The sequence below is a fragment of the Ammospiza caudacuta genome, chromosome 2 (genome assembly GCF_027887145.1).
Source record: "Ammospiza caudacuta isolate bAmmCau1 chromosome 2, bAmmCau1.pri, whole genome shotgun sequence".
Classification (NCBI taxonomy): domain Eukaryota; kingdom Metazoa; phylum Chordata; class Aves; order Passeriformes; family Passerellidae; genus Ammospiza; species Ammospiza caudacuta.
Genome location: NC_080594.1, coordinates 110711359 through 110732943, shown reverse-complemented (window position 1 = coordinate 110732943; position 21585 = coordinate 110711359). Strand labels below are relative to the sequence as shown.

The 21585-nt window shown below is 34.5% G+C and overlaps 1 protein-coding gene across 1 annotated transcript in view; it reads left to right on the top strand.

The window, feature by feature from the left end:
- Window positions 1-21585, top strand: part of DMD (dystrophin) — a 979219-nt gene that overhangs the window by 607092 nt on the left and 350542 nt on the right. The window contains exon 48 of the mRNA XM_058822052.1: window positions 5424-5588. Within this exon, the coding sequence (XP_058678035.1) occupies window positions 5424-5588 (165 nt within the window). The remainder of the gene's footprint in view (window positions 1-5423; window positions 5589-21585) is intronic.

Here is a 21585-nt window from a genome sequence, read left to right as displayed (position 1 = left end):
CAGTGGCTGTAAGAATTTCTGTTTCATGTAATCATCTTACAAGTGCTATGGAAGTGTCAGTTATGATTTATCAATAAATCTGAATTGAAGTTGGCATTTAATAGTTGTTATGACTTCAGTTATTTCTTTATTATCCAAGTCCTCCCTTGGATGATATCAAACTGCTTTCAGTCCAGTTATGCTCTGGGCTGATTGCAGTGTAGTCAGTCACTGTCACTTCTTTTCCTAATATTTGCAATTTTTTCAGAAATGGAATGGTTAAGAGGAAGCTGCTGCTTGATTTGCATTTAGTAAGCAAAGAAATTCATACAGAAAGCTTCCTCAGTTCTTCATACAGAATACTTCATTTTTCTCTATGCAAACAATTCTGATTTTTTTAAAACATGACACTGTCAGCTATCCTATATTTGAAGCCTATTTTCATGTAGTGCTTTGTATATCTAAGTGATCCTCCCAAGGGGGCCATACAAAAATAACAATTTTGAAAGTCTTCAAAGTCTTCACAGATATCCCACCACATACTTTTGCTCCTGTTTATTGCAACTACCCATATCAGGATAGCTAAATTTTAATCCACTCAGAATCCTCAAAATAAGGTCTGTTTATAAGTGCTGTCCTCTTTGAGTTTGGTGAGGTAGATAGCAAGAAAAAGAGGTACTTTAGTATTGGAGGAAGAAACTGACATATTTTCACTGCTGTTAAAATTATGGGATTTGGGATTTCTTTGCTCTCCATTTACCACTAAGAAATTCTTCATATTATTTTTGGAAAAATTACATGTTGGAGAGATGCATGTCCTCATCTGTATTCTCAAATATCCAGGTAATAACTGCATTATTTTCTCTTTAATAATTTCAGGTAAACAGGGAGAGAGGTTGATTTGTGAGAGAGAAGTGATGTTTGAAATCAGGCATCAGTCACTTGAAATATAATAAGTACAAGTCATTTCAGTGGCTTTCCTTACTTTTATTTATAATGACGCCTAACTAGTAATATGTCATCAAGTTAATTAATTTGCAATAGCATTTCTGGCTTTTGCAAAACTACTCTCCAATATTTGATATTCCTTACTTACTGTCTCTACCTGATTAGTTTCAACTTTTTCATTTTGAGCATTGTTCTTGAGTTAAAAGATTGAGCTGTAACTCTACAGCCATTATTTTAATTGATACTGCATTAATTGAATCTACTTTCTGGATATTCATAAGAATTAAACACAATAGGCAAACAGACTATTATTTTACATCAGGTGACATACTTTATAAAAAATTATTCCTCCCTTTATACCTGTTATCATAAGAACTGATTTTCCTTTGCATCTGCAGAGCTCTAATCCTTCTCAGTGCATGCACACAACTCTGTGCAAACTGAAAAATAACAATATGAAGCTCAAATGAGAAATAGCAGTGGAAAATTGGAACAAGGGAAATGATCAAGGTGATATAAACTGCCAATATGAGCTTAGGTAAGGTTTGGCACCAAAGTAATCAGATTGGGGTAGGGGCAGAATCAACATAGTACTGTGTTGTTTAGGCTACTTGTGGGGTAAAATCACGCAAGAGATCAGGTTCAGATGGAACAGAAGCAAACAATGCAAGTAATTTTAAAATTCATAAGGAGAAGAAATTAAAATACTTAGATGAAGACCTATGTTTTGAAAGTATGCAATTGTTCAAATGTCAGATATCCTCATGTTTTAAGAGATTTTTTTGTGCTGACAGTTTTTTTGTGGTTTTTTTTTTTTTTTTGGTGTTTGCGTGTTTTAAAGAAATGAGCAAAATTTAGAATAAGTAATATTTAATATGTGGGAAATGGTCTGATAGTTTCAGATTAGAATAAAATTGAATATTGTGAAGACCAGTATCAGTTGGTAAAATTAAGCTCTTCTGCTGTTTCGCCATTTAGAGCTTAAATCTTTCCCATTATTCTGTCACTAAGCTTCCAATTAATCTTACTTGATTAGCACTTGAACTAAAGTACAAAATTTTAGATGTATCACATGCTTTGAGATTAATGTTTTGACACTTAACATTGAAATTATATTGTCCTTTGATGTTGAACTCAGATTTGTTTTCTTTGAAAGTATAATTCATGTTTTTGGTGTTTCCACTTGCAAATTTATTTCACATCTTTGGTTGCAAACCAAGGGGTATTGTCAATGTCCATCTGTTGTGAAATAAGGCAAAGTTGAAAATGTTTGGTTTGTATGAAAGGGATAACCCAGATTTTTAGAAAAATGTTCCAACTGAAGTTAGTTTTATTCAATTCATTTTTTTATTTGCACCCTGTCTTCCTTGCCAGTCTGTAGCACTGCTTCATCAGGCCTGTGTCCATCCTAGGCAGACCCTGGGGAAAGCATTTCATGTTTGCCCTGTTTTCACTCTGCTGCTGGTTTTGACTTATGGCCACTGTTCCTATTGGTTGTCACTCTCAGAAAAGAACTTCAGCCACCATCTGATAAAACTTGGCAGTCTTTCTTAAATAGGAGGGAAAGACATGAGATACCAAAGGGAATGAAAGTAAATAAACACTGGAATGTTACCCCAAGACAACAAGTGAATAAAAGGAGGATGGGGCCCAAAGCAAAAACATAAAAGAGAGTATTGAAGTGGGACACTAGCTGCTGCTCATTGCTCCCTGGAGGCATCCAAGAACTTCTACCAACTCATTCAGAAAGCCCAGAAACAACAGCTGTGGGACTGTTGTGGCTCCCACCAGGACTGGAATCCCACCTCAGGGGTGCATCTCCTGGAGCTGTGAAGAGCAGGCTGGAAGGACTGTGAGTAAAACAGTAGGGAAGATTCTGGAGGGCCCCTCTCCACACGTAGTCCTCTGCCACAGGAAGGGCATAAATCTGAACAGCCAGTCATCATGTCCATGTCCAGTACTCCGTGGATGTTTTCCAATTTCTGCTTCTGGTGAGCTGCAGAATTAGCTCAGGAAACAAGCTGTCCCCCAGGAGACAGTCTGCAACAGTACCTTGGCTTGATAGGCAGACTTGTAATTACCTTAAACTCATCAGGCTCTAATTTGATTAGCCACCTTGACAGCTTTATGCCAGAGCTTACAAAAAACCCCAAACAAACCACAATGAGCTGAGCTGGCAAATGAAATCCCTGATAACCAGAATCTAAGGCTCTGATTCCCACAAAATGGCATGTGAAACATTACTTAGGTTTTACAAGGAATTGCCTTGTTCTTTTTATCTCTGTGGTAAAGTTAGATGACACTACCATATATAATTAACTGATTTAATAGATTTCTTTATTTTTATATTAAAAATATTGCAATCCTATATTTGTGCTATAATTTTGGAACATACAAATTTGATACAATTTGTAAGAAGAGGCTGCATTTATTTAAATTACAGTTTACCTCTCATCCTAGGTGGGATAAATAAACAGTGGCTGAAGTACAGCTTGTCACCAAATCTTAATCATTCATCTTCTGCTGCTCTGGATGCATTATGCCTTAGTATATAATTGGTTACTTCCCCCTTTCTCTTCCTCTCCTCAAAACCTCTACAATTTTTTTTTCTCTCTCCTATATTACACCCAAAATACTTGATTAATGTTGATTGGAAGCAGATTAATTTAAATTTCAGATATTCAGAAGTTAGCTTGGATTTTTATCTGCCTATGACTACCTATTTTCTTTCAGTTGTATTTCTGTGGAACTTATTTACATTAATATTAAAGCTAGTAAGCATTAGAGATTAACATTCAAAAGTTGTAAGAAAGATGAAACCAATCTTGTATGAAATTAGGCCAAGGTCTGCATAAATTTTGAGTTAACACATAAGGGAAATTAATGCATTTTTAATTGTTTTCTTTCTTTTCTGGAGCCATTCCGGAAAAGCAGATTTTTAAATTATATATTATATATATAATAAATTCTATGAAAACATATTTTTTAATTGTATTTTAAAATATTAGAAAGATAGTAAAAGTAATTTGTTTCATGGATGTTCTTCATTGAATAGGATGTTAAGAGGTGTTTATAACGAACAATGGAGGCACTGTAATATATGGCAAACCAACTTCTTGAATTACAAATACCCCTTGCATACAGTCTAAAAAATCACATGCAGGGATTAGGTAGAGAAATTATTTTAGTACCTACAAATCAATATTCTCACAGAAAATTTTTAAAGAACCGTACATGTAATGAGACAGTTGTGCTCCTTGCATTCTCCCAGCAGCTGGTGGCTTGCCTTTGGTATCACTCATTGCTTACATGACTCTGAGCTTGGATTTATTGTTTTCTGAAAAAATTCAGGGATTAGAAGTACAGGGCACTAATACCTCTGTAGCCAGGCAATATGATAGTGGTACTACCATTAAAGCTGCTTAACTTTACAGGGAATGTATTTTATATTGTGTGTCAGAGAAATATCATGTTTTGCCACTTTTAAGAGGGTTACTTTGGTAAAAATTATGCTTTAAAAAATGGACATGAGGAAACCTTACTTTTCATGATCTGGAAAACTAACCACATTTCTGGGCTGATTTTACTGATGAACCTCTATAGTTCTGGATCTGCCCATGCCCTATATTTGCTGCTTTGTTGTTTTTTGGGTTTTTTTGGAATGTACAGATGGTTTCTCCCCTAGGGTATGTTTGCTATGTTGCCCATGGTGTGGAGTTGTAACACCTCACCTCTCTAGCTGTTGAAAACAGCAAACCCACAACAGAAAGACAGCATGGAGCTTTGTTGTTGGCTCATTTATTGCCAGCCTGTTCCTACATTTACTCAAAGTGCTTCAGAGATGAATTTGAACTCTGCCATTCACTGATTCTTTATTTCTAATATTGTTGGCATAGAAGAATGTGCTTCGTTTAAAATCTGACTGCTTTGAATGCAAATCAGAAAACCAAGTTGCCTGATATGAATTGAGGATATATTTCAACATTATTTTTCTTCATTGTGTGCATCTGCTTATGCATCTATGGATCCAGTTGGTAACTCTAGACACCTCATAAGAAAACATGCTTATAAATATCTACATTTAAGAGGTCAAGAAAGGTTAGCTATAATTCGAGTGATCAATTTCATGTCTTTAATTTTTTTTCCTGATTAGAAATTGAGCTTTAAAACAATTACTATACTGAAACAACATTTTTTTTTACTAAAAACACTGAAAAGCCTGATGGTAAAGTTTGGTTTTTTAAACATTTTATTTTAAGTTTTTGTATGTGTGTTGTGGTTTTTTGCTGGGATTTTTAGGACAGACTGTGTTGTAACTGAATTTCAAGATATCTGCCATAATAATTTGATTGTTAGGTCTACCTTCTCTTTCTCTTCTTCAAGTATATAAAATTTGTATTTTAACATTTTATATAAATGTATATATGTGTAGCATTAAATTGTTTTCTAGTTTGTGGTTTTTTTCACTAAAAAAATGGCTTCTGGTATTTTTTCAGGTGTCCAAAGATCTTCCAGAAAAACAGAAAGAAATAGAGATTCTGCTAAAGGATTTTGTTGAACTTGATCAACAACTAAATCAGGTGATATTGTGGGTAACACCTGTCAAGAACCAGCTAGAGCTTTACAACAAAGTGGGTCAGCCAGGAGCCTTTGATATTAAGGTAAATTTTCCTCCAATTAAAAAAAGCATTGGAGTACTTAATGGTCAAAAATTCAGTTGCAACATCAGGTATATAGTGTTTATTAATGATGTAACTTTGAGGCAGAAGTCAGCAATAGTTCCCAGAAGTTCAAAGCTCTATGAATTAAGGAAACATTTTATTCTTTTCTGTTGAATGGTCTCTAGTGAGAGGGCTGATTAGAACTAATGGTTCCAAGATGATATACGAGTATAACCTATTATTTTTGCCATATTATATACATGAAAAAATAGCCCCAAAAGTCACATCAAATTTTAATATAAAGTGAACTAAAATTCATTACAGCAGTGTTGAACCATTAAAGCTATTTAATTAAATCTATTATGACTATATTAAAATCAGAACATTTAGGACCATAATGCAATTCTGATATTGCAAGGAAATATATTTAACTGCACAGATAACACTCCAGAGTCAATAAAGGAGATTATCTAATAACTGTGAGAAAAATATTTGTAATCTGATCTTTGATATATATTTAAGTATAAAAAGTATGCCTGTGTACGGGTTGACTGAGGCTAGAGGAATTAAGGGTGAAAAATACTGCCTAGAATCAACTGTCCTGCTGAGTGTACACTTAGATCTTTTGGCCTTGCTCTTTATCTATGCATACATGGTCTTCAAATAAACTGAGGAAATATTTAAAGTACAATATATAAAGTACAATATATCATCAAAATCTCTGAGGTTATAGTTTATAGTAATTCAGCATCTTGTTCACATAGGTGAAGATTAAACAAAGAGCTTTGTTTTGTATCAATTTGATGGTGCAATTTTCAGTGTAAAATGAAGAAAAATATAAACATTGAAAATTTTCTTCTCTTTCAAGAAATGGAATAATACCTGCTCCTGAAGATGCATGGTTTTGCAGAGCATGTTTATTAAGTTTTCTTTAACTTAGTTTCTGCTAAGGAACTGGTTTAATGCCCAAACACATTTTAAGCCATGCAATCACATTATAAAAAACACTGAATCTCAAGTCCTGTTGCAGTCCTATAATTGACAGAATGAGTTCAGAAATAGCATTTGTTCCCTTTCTAAAGGATAAAATTAGTGTAGCTTTTTGCAAATGTCATTGTATGTTCTGAATGACTGATGGAATTTTGGTTTCAAGAAAACTCCTTATTTCATGTAGTTTAACAAAAATTTTTAGGTGATTCAAATATTTTTCTATTTGGTTCCTGTGTTTCTAGAATGATTCCACCATTGAATTTTTATATAAAATGAAAATAAAATAGGGCTAAATTTCTACAAAATACAGGACTATAGTTTTCCATACTTATTGTAAGTTAAATGTTCTGTTTGGCTCCTCCATCTTGTGGTGATGTGACTAGACTATTTCAGAAAACTGGTTTAAAGAACAGGAAAAAAAAATTAAAAATCTGTAGTCCTGAAATGGAGGGAGGAAATCATGTATGCCCTGAGAGGTGGGGTGGCAATGAAGAGTTCCAAAGAAACTCAAATATCCTTTCTCTCTCTTAGAGACTCCACCATATTTCCTTCACAGATAAATTTATATCACTTTCCTTTTTATCACTTTTTTTTTTCCTTTATATCACTTTTTTAGAGTGACCAGTTTTGGTTGTAGACAACTTAGCTGTGATTGTAAGAACTTTAAGGATTATAAGGACTACTACTATTACAAGGATTGTAATCATATGAAGTGTATTTGCTTCTTATCTGCATTTTATCCATGTGGATTGCTTTTAAAAGCCATAGATTTAACTTCTCTAAGATGTTAAATTAGGTTTATCCAGACTGTAGGTTTCTTTTGATAGAGAGACATTTTTACATTTAAGACACTTTATTAATTATCTCTGAAGGCAGATTATATCCTCAGAACCTTTTTTTAAGATTTAGCAGAGTAAGACCATTAATAACTACAAAACTCATTAAGAATGAGTAGATATAATTTAGGAAAGCAGCCTATTCTTGACAGTGTTCAATATTACCCTCAACTTCAAACATGCACATAAAAATACATACATAAATTTCAACATTGTTGAAATGTTTATATTTATGTGTATTTTTAAATTTCTACTCTAATTGCAATTTAAATTAATTTAAATTGCTATGGCTATTGTGTACCTTTAAAAAAGTAAGGGTGTGTATGCTACCTATGGAAAGGATGTGTCTTTTGCTCTGGTATTCCCAGATGCTGTATAAATATTCAACGTTTATTCTACAACCATTTTAATGCCTTCACCAATATCCAAAGAACACTGAAGTCTCTCCTATAGGATTTCATAACTCCTTTTCTCAGAAACAAGAATGACACTTATGATCACCTAGTAGAATGAAAATCATAGTGATAATATTTTTAGAACAGAGACTGGATACAAAATTTTACAAATAATCTTTTTGGACATTCTAAAAGCTTGGAAGCTATGAAGCAGAAGTTTAAAACTGGCCATTGCACTTCTAAACATAGCACTGAAGTGGAAAAGACCAGGTTTATGTAATTCCTCAAGAAAACCAGACTATTTTGATATGGGATTTGATGTAGTGGCTTGCAAATTTTAACTTTAAATTAATTTGAGACATTTCATTTGTCTTCTATGAAATTTATGTCAATGTTCTTCACATTCTTACTAAGTCTGCAAGGTAAAGTTCTCCTTTCTCCTCAGCCATTAAGTCTTCTCCTGACTCTTCTGTTTTCTAAGTTGTTTTTTCAGAAAAAGAGTGCAAAAATTAACATGAGCAGGTATTAAGGATTGCAGGGTTAATAATTTCTAAAAGCCAGAAAATTGAGTGTTGGAAATTTTCTGACCTCAGAAGCAGGTTGAAATAAATGATAAGAACATATGGGGGTGGATAAGTAGAAGACAAAGAGGGCGTGGATATGTGTTTATTTTAAATGTCTGGCTGGTGTATCTTTAGCTTGTTAGCAATATTATGTTGAAGTAATATGCCTATTTTAAAGGAAGATTCTTGCATTTTAACTTATATTTAGCAAATTTCAATTACAGAAATTTTTGGTAGCTGAAATTCAAAATTGATACAAAAAGTGAATTGCATCTAAAATACCAATTATCAATATTCTGAAAGAATTTTCTAAAATACAGTGATTTATTTCTCTCAAACCCATAGCAACCTTTGCTTCAGACATGCAACTATAATCTGATAACTATCATTGAATTTTCTTCCTTATATCAAGGGGTATAATAAATGTAGGTCCTTATCAGATAATCTGATTTTACCTTTTAAACAATATTGATCTATATAATACATGCATAATGATTATATAATGGACAATGTCTGGGAATTTCACTTTCACAACTTACATTGATAACTTTTAATTTCTCTAAATTAATATCAGTTTAAAAGTTCATAGCTTTTTTTCCACATACCTGCAAAAATCAGCTATTTAAAAGAGATGAGAAGCCCCTTAAATTTGCTAAGAAGAAAAGTTAAATAAAATCTCCAACAGTGTTAGCCTTTAATGGTGGCACAAAAGTAATTCTATGAGAGTAAAAAGGGTGCAACCAAAGGCAAAATTATTACATGTTGTTACAGAGAACTTGACAAAGCAAGACTTTGAAGACACAATATATAATTGGGCTTGGCTACAGGTAGAGCAATTAAAATCCTTCCTATACCTCTTAAAAATACCTCTCTGTTAGTAATTATGAAGCACCCAGGACCATTTATTGGTCTAGATGTTGATTGGTGCAGCAGAGCTCGCATCCTTTCAGCGACAATCCCAACTCCCCCAAGAACAGAGTTGCATCCAAAGTTCCTGTTGCTGCACCTGTGGCTGGTGCTAATCCCTGCCCATGCCTGGGTATTGCCTCAGACCTTGCAGTTTGTCCCATGCTGGAAGCAAAGCTCACAATGCAATAGTGTGGGTAGTTATGCTGATTAACTTGAGCATATGCCCTCTCCCTTTTTAGTTCATTACTTCTGTCACCACATAAAAAATCAGGGAAGGATGAAAATTAGTTATACTAAAATAAAAATTGTTAAGATTTAATTATTGAGATGTCTCTACTCAAATTAAGGTGCAAACAGGATCATATGCTGAAGTCAAAAATACAGATTTTATTTAACTGTAAAATGTGAGGTAGAGAGATAGAATGAAATAGAAAAGAGAGGGGAGGGAGAGAGTGAGCAAGAGGAGGAGACAGATGAGTTGAGCAGAAGATAGCACCACCCATGGATCCAACAGTGTCCTGTTGGTCTTCCTTCACCATGGGCATCTTGATGGAACTTGGGGGCCCCAAGCACATTTAAAACTTTTCACTATTTAAAGACCCTTGCAACCAAAGGAATTAATGTTCGTTGGCCAAATAGTTCATGGTTCCAGATGCTTAATACCTGTTGTTTCCTACACTTCAATCCCAGGCTTAGTAAAAACATACGTAGACAGACAGCCTCTTTCCTACTTCACAGTAATGCAATTAGAAACCAGAAGAATTGAAGATGCAGACACAAAGAGGTTGGACAAGTCCAGCATGTTCCTTGGTCACCCATGTGGAGTAAGACCTTGTGGTGACCAAGGTACATAACAGGTCACTTCGTAGTCCTACAATCCCTGGAACATTCTCATTTGAGGTTTTGGACAACATCTTAGCTTCTAAAGTATGTACAAATGTCAGCTTTAAAAGCAGCAAAAAATGTTGAGAAAAATGTGAACATTATTTAATTGTAGAAACAAACTTTTTAGATATTCAGTCCCAGAAAGCATAATGTACTCTGCAACAGCATTTACTATAAAATATATCTCCTGCTGATTTTTTTTTTCCTTTCAGCTCATTCTGCTATCATAACTCTACACTTACCTCAAAGAATTACAGTATGGCTCAGTAAACTCTAATATATTTTATGCCATTATGATTTGTCTTCATAATTTTCTTGGCCAAAATTTAGAGGTTGTAGTGCCACAATTAGGACCCACACCCTCAGCTTTAATAACTCATTTCTCAATACGTAAGAAATGTATGTATTGAATAAGAGTAGAGAAAGGATTCTTCATTCTCAGGATGTAGAAAACCTCTGTACTAGTGTTTGCTTCCCTTATTATTTTCATCCTTAATTACAGTTTTTTTCTATAAACTGTCAACTATATATATTTTTTTTAATTTAAGAAACTATCCAAATAAATCAACATTGAAGTGCATATTTGCAGGCTACAAATGTAAAGTATTAAGATAGATCTTTGTTCTTTTTGTTGAATATTTTTTCATCACATTGATGTGATCATTTCCAATAATAGCATAATATGTAGACTGCACCTGTGAAATACTCATGTATATGCATGGGGAGAGCATGAAATCTACATCTTTAAGAGAGTCTTGACTCCTCTGCTACTTGTGAGCACTGGAATGCTTCCAGGTTTGCAGTTTACCATCTTCTCATGCATGTAGAATATATTTCATAATGTGTCCTTTATAACTCTGGTTTCCCAAGCTTGACAGTATGTCTGTCTGGGTTTGTTCTTTGACCTGGGTTTACCCTGATTCAGATAGCTATTTTGCATGATTTAGTATTCATACTTCACAAACTTAGATGGTATCATCATGAATTTTCAATTTTACAAAATGGTACCAAGGAAATAGTACAACAGTTGTTTACATTACAGGATGGAAAAAGACTGGAGTAGTTAACAGAACAGCTCTGTTTACAATACAGCTTCTGCCAGCATTGGTATCTAAGCTGTGGGTGTTGCAGCCACAGTCAGTGGATGGAGCCATGGCAGGAGAACCAAGGTCTTTCACCAAAGACCTGATGAAGCTCAGCTCTTACCATGTCATTGCTTTTTACATGCTGGTATTTTATTTTTTAATCAGTAGCTTCTCTCAATACTATTGACTGTGTAATGCCTTGATTTTCCTGTCGTTGCTTTCAATTTATGTTGATCAACATTATTTTTCTTAGCTACTTTTCTTCCTCAGTCAATAAAAAAATCCACAGCTAAAGATGTGCATTTTCTAACTCCTGCACATTCAAATACCATGGTTTTGCTGGTTTTATTGCCACAATCTTTATTCATATAAGTAAACCTGAGTCCTAGGAAGTGATGACTGCTTTTCAACTCTTAATGCAACCATATCCCCACAGTGTAAACCTGAGGCTCTGCAGGATAACATGGGTGATATGAAATACTGTCTGTCAGGGAAGGAATTTTGACATGAGGAAGTTTTATTTAGCATTTTCAGATCTGCCTGGTTCCTGACCATAACAGCACTATCTCCCATTTTGTCTTACTTTTTGGGCTCTCTAAGGGTAGCCTTGCTTCTTTCAAGTCTGTGGCAATTTCATAGTATTTTGATATACATTTCCCAGGGTACTTTGGTGGTATTTTGGGCTAGAAATGTGTAGGATATCCATCTAACAGCAGGAGATAGCAGATTTAACAGCAGAGAAAGCTCTGTAGCAATTACTGAAGTATGGACATCCATGAACTTCTAATAGGATAGTCTCTAGCTTCCCTTTTAACCTAGACACCACTGACAAACATTTTGCCAGTTAGTTTTTTTTTTTCTCCAAAAATATTAATATTAAAAAGAGCCTCTAAAACAAGCCCAAAAATATTGCTGGGCTATTGAGATATTATATGAAACATTTATACAGAAACATTTACAATTCCAGCATGCAGTATGGCAACCCTGCAGCTGACTTTGAACAGTCAACAATTTGTCATCTCTGAGATATGCATAGCAATTGTATAGTTGGTTCAGAGAAAGGTCAGAAGATACTACTCTGGTCATCCAGTCAGACCTGCTTTATAAAGTCATCTTTTCTGTTTTCTGCCTTATTTTCTGCTTGAACTGCAACACACCTCTCTCAAAAATAATAATTAAAAAATCCCAGATGAAACCAAGCCAGCCAAGACTGTTTCTAATTTCCACATATGAACAGTCAGCCGCATCTCCTGGTAAATTACTTCAATGGTTGAGTTAAAAACCTGTACATTTTTCCTCAGCTGAGCTTATTTAACTCCATCTTTTTGTCACTGATTTGTTTGACAAACTAGAGTGAGGCCCAATACTTTATTAATATACAGTAAAACTAAACCCTGTTTGTTCACCATCAGTACTGTTCAAATTCAGACAAGTAAGCAAATATGGAGTATCTAATTAGCATTAGTTCAAAAAACAAATATTGTAGTGGTCAAAGCAATTATTTTTTGGTCCCTAAAGAGTTATCTTTAATCACAAGCTTTTTTTGGCTAAGTCAGGTAATTAGAGTCTAAGTAGGTGGCAAATGTTGCTATAATGGAAGTTAGTCACTTCTTCATTGTCTCTTTAATGGAACATTTAAGCACATACATGAGCACTTTGAAATGTTTATTCTGATCCAGTCATCCAGATTTAATACACTTAAACCTTTTAGGGATATGTTATTCTGAACATGTGGATATAGACCTATATTTTACACTTTGAAACAGCCTTGCCTACGGCATCAACAATCTGTGGTGCTCCAAAGTTATGGCTCAAGGAAGTTGTGCAAATACTGACCTTTATATCATCTTACTGACTGTTCTGTTGAGATTTGTTTACTTCAGTAGCAAGAAAAAAAGGGGGAACTTGGAAGTGATGCTGCTCTAGTTGACAGCATAAGAAAATACCTTCAGAAAATCTAACCAACTTTTTTTCTAGATTTATCCCAGTTTTCTTTTTCCTCTAAATATTTGTTTCTGGATAGTCCTATTCAATCCCAATTCTGTGTATGACAGGACCCCAAGTCATTGAGAGTTTTGGTTAGAGATTCCCAGATGTCTTGCTTACAGGAACAACCCTAGAAAGCTTCAAGTCATGGTTAAATTCATGCGGTATTTTGAAGAACAGAGTGAGAATAATGGGGTTTTCTTAAGTGTATAAAAATCAGAATGACTGGATAAGACATATCAGAAGTAAAAGCTTTCTTACTAAAACCTACTGCAACTGTGACTAAGGTAAAATTAACATTTTGCAATCTGTTACAGTCAGATTGCACTTTTTAAATGTAGTCCATGCAACATTTGTGGTATGCTAAGGCTTTAGAAAAAGACTTTAAGTGGGAGTTAAAAGCTTTTTTGCAGCCAAAAAATAAATCCAACTTCTTTCTAATATATACATAGTAAAGATGCTTTATTGTGTTGTGATTTAGTCAACAAGATATTATTAGCCAAAAACAATTTTAGAAACTCAATTATGTAAAGAATGAAAAGTATGTTGTCTAGTAAGCTAAGAAAAGCTTATAAATTGGCTATTGCTTATTAGATTTTAGTTGCTCATAAATTTTAGCTGCTACTGTGGATTATTTGTTTATTATTTAGTGTTTGAAATCTAAGGGTCAGTATTTTTGTAAAGTCAAACAGTCAAAGTCTTCTGAATAATTTTAAATTTCTTCAGCCCTGATCAATTAACAAAATAAAACTTGTTGTTTTCTTTTGCTCCCCAGTTTTGCAGTCCAGAAACACCTTTGTTGACCTAGAAAAGAGGTATCTAGAACCTCTGATATCTTTTATTACTGATAGCAATCTTCATTTAATAACGTTTCCTTTTTTTTTTCTCTATCTGAAACATTTTAAGTTTCTGAGGCAATGAGATTTTATGTAGTGAATTCCTACTGCAAATACAAAATTTTGAAAGAACAAAACTACTTCACAAGAAAATGAACACTAATATTTTAGTGCTTAAAGGAGCCCTGGAACATACTCAAAACTTGCCAAGGAGTTGTGTACTTTAATTTTGAGGTTTGACTAATGTAATCCAGAAAACAAAGGATGAATTCTATATTCTCTACATTCTATATTTTAAAAGCCATTTCACCTTCTTAGTTATCTACTATATTCTTAAAATCAGTACTTTTAGATTGTAGAAATAATCTTAAATTAGTGGGAAAAAAGTCCATTAACTAGTTTGGGTCAAAGTGTACATAAAACAGGAGCTTTTTTTCTCTGACTTCTTTTCTTTTCTTTTCTTTTCTTTTCTTTTCTTTTCTTTTCTTTTCTTTTCTTTTCTTTTCTTTTCTTTTCTTTTCTTTTCTTTTCTTTTCTTTTCTTTTCTTTTCTTTTCTTTTCTTTTCTTTTCTTTTCTTTTCTTTTCTTTTCTTTTCTTTTCTTTTCTTTTCTTTTCTTTTCTTTTCTTTGTCCTTGGCAGCAAATGCAGAAAGTACACACAAAACTTCTTATGAGGAAATTAATTAATTAATCAAATTAAAATAGAGATATTTTATAAATAAATTAAAATACAGATATATAAAGAAATTAATTAAATTAAAATACAGATATTTACCCAACCTTACTCCATATTCCTCTCTGTCTGGTTGAACAAGCTGCACAGTTTAGTAAAGGCACACATCAAGTAAATGGTGTTTAGATTTTCTTCTTTTGCATTTCTGGACTTTATTTTAATAAGTTGCATATTACCATTGTATACATTTACATGGGGTCCATTTACATTTAATACTTTCAGGAATTCTTTGCCACTGCAATGATTTACTCTTTTTAGCATCAAATGGCCTGGGATGCTCAGCTTGATTCCAGTTCCCCTGCTGTTAAAAGAGGAGCTGAATCTGCTCTGTTCCAACCTGAGGAGACAACCCCATCCTTCATGTTCTGCAAACCTCTGTGGCTGGTGCTCCTTTCCTCTGCAGGAGAGCTCAGGATGTGTGGGATGGAAGGAAGGGTATGGGGAGAGGGCACAGAGCAGAGGGAGGTGGTACTGCCTGCTCCTCCTCCTCCTACCTGTTGAAAGCCTTAGGAGTCATCATCCCTCCTTCTAACCATAGGAAAAGGTTAAAGCTGCACTTTCTGGGAATCCTTTCTGGTCTTTACTTCAGCTCTGCCATTTCTCCTGGAAAAGAGTTTTCCAGGGTGATTGTGACAGATTTAGGTCATTTCAGATGTTGAGGACGTGGAAAAGATGGACAGAAATGCAATTCCCATTTAAGGAATGGATGGAGAAATGACACTTCTGGATAGGAAGTGAGTTGGTGGAATGCAGAAATTCATGTTTCTACTGCTAGCTCACTGAAAACCCTGCTGACCCTTTCAAATCATCTTCTCCAGACTATATAACAAACCACTTTATATTTTCCAGCCACCTTTGACTCTAAATCCTCTTGCAATCTCAATGGTCCTTTCTCCCTGCTTACTCAGTTTCCCAATCTTTTCCCTTTACTCCCTCCTTACCTCTGGGTCATCACTCACTCCTCCTGTGCTCCTCTACACTTGAGTCCTTTTCCATGGCATATAGTGCCTTGATTTTTGCTTATACTGCTTCAAACTCTTTCTGAGTGTAGAACTAATATCTGTTTACTCTCTGTGGTGATCACTTTTCCTATATTTTAAATAGCATAATGAGTTTATTTTTGGCAGATGAAAAGTGACCATCCTTAACAAAAAATTAATAACTCTTTATTTTTAAATCTAACATGTATTTGGATTTTGTCTTTGATAACTTTCAATGACAATACGAAGGCTGTCAGCTCTTGTCAATCATTTCATTATATACTTGACAACCTTAAGTTAGAACAGAAGAGAAGAGAAGAGCAAGGCTGAGGAGTAGCAAACCTAATTCTAGATAAATAAAAGAAAATTACTCCACAGGAAAGAATGCAAATGCCAAGTGGACATTGCTGTATTTTTCATCCATCAGTGATCATTTGTCAGTTGTTCTTGGGAATCTGGGCTCAGATAAGTTAGATTTTTACACTTTATTCATTTTTTTACCTTTTCATTTTGTTTACACATGTTTAAAGGAATAATTTTAAATACAATAAGAGGTAGTGTAGCTTGTATATAAGAGCACATTAGGAATATGTACCTTAGAGATCTGGCTCATATTCTGGCATCAGTGCCTGATTTGGCAGAAGGCTGAACTGGGAAAACCTCTGATGATGACATTTAAACATTAAAATATCTATATCTTGATATTCTGTGCCTAAATCAGTTATGGCTCTTCCCTGAAATTTTCTTATGGGACTTCAAGGAGCAATCCAATCTATGTTTTGTTTGTGAGCTTTGAGCATTTAAACAGTGTGTCCAAATCTCTTCTGAAGAAATCTATTCCAATTGCAAGAATATTAAACAATATTTGCTGCAGGTGGCTTGTGAAAATACAGCAAAACTTTCCTCATGAGTAATCCTTTTAAATTTAATATATAACAGAATTTGCAGCCATAAGGATGGATTGCAAGCACTGCGTCCCAGCATCTCAGGAAGTTAAAGATTTTTGAAAGGTGATCAAGTATTTGATGTGTAGTAGTACTGTTTTATTGGAAATAATGGATAATAAATCAAGATGTGATTTCATTGTTGAAAGCATAACCTTTTAGAAGTGTGGGTGAGTTAGCTAGAAGTTAGTGAGCTAGTACCTCAGCTTTGCTTTTTGGCTTCCTCCTTGTACTACTGATAACACCTCAGGCACTATTCAAAGTGTTCTTAATATAAATAAACAAATAAATACAGAAGCAAACTTAGAGAACTGACCGGGCAGTTTATCAAGGCTAGAGTGAAGTTAATACCAAAACTATAGTTTGCTTCAGTGTAGTTATGTTTTCTAAGATAAGAAATTCCCTCTCCTAGTCAACAAAACACAGTTTTCTAACATTCTCACTATCTTTTTCATAAGTTGCATTCTTAACAGTAAACATTCTATCTCTTCAAAACACAGTTCTTGAAAGGTCTTGGATATATTCTTGTTAATAGCATATTATTTATGAAACAGTAACTCTTCTTTTGTAAGATTTTTTTTTTTCTCTACTGATCACAAGCAATTTAAAATACTGGAATCTGAAGAGGAGCTCATTCAAATGAACACTTACAGCTGCACAAGGTCCTATTAGTTTTGATTTCATTTGCTTTAGGTTGATTGCTATGTAATAAATACTAGAAACAGGCAATGTATGTCTTTAAAGTTTTTTGTACATTGGAAATGATACAAAGTTTTTGTACCTGATAGATATTTGGATGTTAGATTTTGCTGATATTATTTTGGATTATATTTGAGCAAAAATTGGTTTATTTTTCACTTGCTGATTCAAGTTAAAATTAAAATGTATGCCTAAAGTGATCTTAGTTCTTTCTCACACTAAAATTAGTGATAATGTGGAAATCACTCAATCCTGTTGCAGATTTTGTGCAAAACTTCCAAGTAAAGGCAGCTTTGACATAGAGTGCAGTGCTGTAAAGCTTAACTCCTGTGAGATGCTCTTGTTAAGAGAGTCAGTGTTTTTCACTGTAAAAATTATGCAATTCAAGAGGCTTGGCAGGGCAGGTGGGAATACTTTCGGGAATACTTTCTAAAAAGTTGTGGTGGGTTAATGATGGCAGGCAGCTCAGCCCCACACAGCTGCTTGCTCACCTCCTGCCCCCTCCATCCCTACATTCCCAGTGGGATGGGCAAAAGAACCATAAGAGCAAAGATGAACAGACTGGGAGGTTGAGATAAAGACAGTTTAACAGGTGAAACAAATCTGCCCATGCAAGAAAAGCAAAGAAAGATTTCATTCACCAGTTCCCAAGGGCAGGCAGGTGCTCATCTATCTCCAGGAAAGCTGGGCTCATTCATGAGAAACAGTTACTTGGAAAGAAAGGTTCTTTTGCTCCAGATGTCTCTGTTTCATCCTTCCCACAGTCTTTATTGCTGAGCACTAGGTTTGGGCTGGGATATCCCTTTGGTCAGTTGGGGCTGGCTGTTGCCTCTGTGTCCCCTCCCGGTTTGCTGTGCACCTCCAGCCTGTTTGCTGGTGGAGCAGCATGAGAAACAGAGAAGGCTTTGAATTTGTGTCAGTTCAGTGCTACTCAGGAACAGCTAAAAGATATCTGTGTTATCAACACTGTTTTCATTGTAAATGCAAAACATGGTGCCATCCAGGCTGCTGTGAGGAAAGTTTGGTTCATCCCAGCTATGCCCAACACATCCACGTAAGCCTGGGCTCAGCTGAATAACATTTGCTTACTAATTAATTTCATTCTTTGTAATAAGAGTTTTCTTTTTTCCAGATGAAATCAATGGTTGTGATTCTAAAAAGATTGACTTCTGAGAACATACTTATTTATGGAAATTAAAACAAAAGGTGCTACCACTCGGAGAGTGGATATAACTTCTCCATTTTCATTTGCAAACCAGGCAGTTGAAAATGAGCCAATAGCATTCTTTTCATATTATATGAACATAAACTCTATTTACTGAAATCTACCTCCACTTCCGCTGTTGAAGTAATGTACTGGTGCAGTCTTTGCCATTCCTTCTAGTGAAACTATTGGAAGATAAATGGTAGAAATAGATCTTCATGCACATTCTTTTAAAATGATTTATCAAAGACTAATACCAGAAGATGAGTATATCTAAAACAGGTGACAGTCAAAACCCCAGTGCTAGACCAGCAACAGATTTTGATTTTGATTTCTTTCCTAGTTCCTTTTTGTAGCCAGAAACTCCTCTGAAAATTATTCTTTTACTAAACTTGAAAAGAGAATGAAAATTTGAAGCTAAGCCCTGACTAAGAAAGAGAATAATAAGCAACTAAGAATTTGATGATAAAATAAATAAATATATCAATTCTTCCCTCGCAAGTTAAATTATTTTAAAATCAGTTTATTGAATAAAATTTCATTATTTATGCAATAAGGAAGAATAAACTCTGATTTCTCTTTCCTGTTTACAAGAAGAAATTTAACGTCTCAATATTTTTGTAATTATCATCAAATTTCACTTGCCAGTCAAGGTGCTTGTGGTGTTCCCCATATCTGCTACTATGTTGATCTAAATAATCTTGCTTCCTCCAAACCTGCTCTTCTTTAGCACCTAAGAACACAAAATACTAAGAGAGAGCTAGTAAAATTATTGTGACTTCCCTTATTTTCTTGCATGAATTTCTCTTTTTTTTTTTTTCTGCCAAATTTCCTTTTTCTCTGTCAGTTCTCTTGGGTTTTGTTATTATCTCATTTTTATTATGCACTATAAATAAGAGAGGATCTGCAGTCTGGGTGGAACAAGAGCAGCTATTTCATCCTGTCCTGTCCAGTCTCAAACTAAAATATTCTGAATCACATCCAATCTCAAAGAATTCTGACTGCACCTTTTTGCAGTCCAACTGGATGATTAACTGTGCTTTATCAGTATATGACCACCACAGCCAAATTCTTTTCATATCCTGTATCTGCAGGTCATGTCTCTACAGCTAATAATTTCATCTATCTTCAATACCTCCAGGAAATTTCCTTTTCAGGATAGACAGCTGCAATGGATAGATAGTGATTTCTCTATGTAGGAAAAAATTACTATATTCCATCTGTACTCTAGAAGTACAGAAGAAGCTCACAAATTTCTGATAGCCAGCGGGAAAACATGCTTTGGATAAAACATTTCATTCTGCAGAATGGTAGGTTTTGCAATTACAGGCGCTTTGCATGGCTTAAATGTTGGGACCTTCTCAGTTCTGTTTCTTTGTGGAAGATTTCCTTCTTCTTCTCTTTCCTTCCCTTTTCCAGTACCAGGAATTAGGCATATTGGAGGGAACAGAATAATGAAAAACACCAAGTCTTAAAAGACATGATATTGGCATATTTTACAAACTGCACAAAGGCTGCACTTGTAGGTTTGCAAAGTGTTTATGAACTCCAAAATTGCGCTTTTAGAATAAAGAGGTCCTTCATGTAGTGGTCTTTTCTGTGTAAGAATTGTTCTCTCTCCACAATATTTCAAAAAATTTCCAGATAGGTCAGGAATTATAGTTGTATCCATTTTCCAGATTCTCATAAAAACCAGGTGTCTTTTGTTTGCATACTTTACTCTTGAAAGCTGAGTGTATGTCACAATATTCTTTTCCACATTAAGATAGCTTCTAACATGGGCTTGGGATCAAATTTTATTCTCACACATTTAGAAGATCAGTCAGTTAATGTAATAGGGGAAAGAATTGTTATTTTATTTAATCATTAAAATGGCATTTTTAGAGGCAGGTGCATAAAACTTTGTCCACTAGTTACAGAATAATTTTAGTGATAAACTAATTTTACACCACTTTGACCTAGGCCACTAATGGAATGGTCTTTAAATTGAATTACTTCAGGGGCTTATTTTGTACTATTTTTCATAAATCCCTAAGAAAGGAGGGATTTATCTGAATATGTAATTCAGATGTTCACAGAGCATTTTATTTCTATATAGAGATAACTAAAAATATTCAGAAAGTTATCAAACCTTTTCATCTGTTACATAAAAAGAACAGTAGTAAGACCTTGCTTTTCCTTGAATTTTATCTAAATTGATTAAAGTCTTTATGGAGGAAGTTTAAATATTGGCAACTGCATTTTCCCCCCAGTGGATTAGATTCCAACTCAAGATGGCCACAGAACTGTGTATAGCATATCTTGGATGTATTCTAATAATACTGTAGAAATACCTGAAGTGACTCCCAAGAATGCTGCTGACTGTACTGTCTGACCTACCACCAAGATGTGATGCTTACTGTGGTATAGCTGAACTTTGATGTATTTTAATTAAGTCTCCTCTGACCATTCTTCTTTGTGGTGGTTTAGCTTGTTATCCTGCTCCATGAATGAGAGAATATGCAGAACTGAGTCAAAGGAAAAAAATGAGGTCACTTTTTTAGAATCAGAATTCTTGAAAATGGGAATATATTAATATTTTCTATCTACAGCCTTTTTTTTTTTTTTTGCATATCAGGAAAAAATGAAGCACTCAGAACCTCAACAGTTATTTATAATATTTTCCTTAATATGTGGAAGTAGTAATTTGAAAGATAGGTGTGAATGTTTGCTAGAATTTCACATTTACAGCTGTTAATAAAGAAGGATAATGCTGTAGGTGAAACCTTCCAAGGGGAATTGAGGGCCTGTATCCAAACTGGATCCATCCCACAGAGAAATCTTTTGCCTCCCTGGGGTCCAGATAAGAGACATAATTAAGAGACTCCCTGGACTCTGATTATTACCCACTTCTGGTTGTCCAGGTCAACAGTGACAAGAAGTTCTAGAGCAATCAAAAAGGACTTCAGGGCA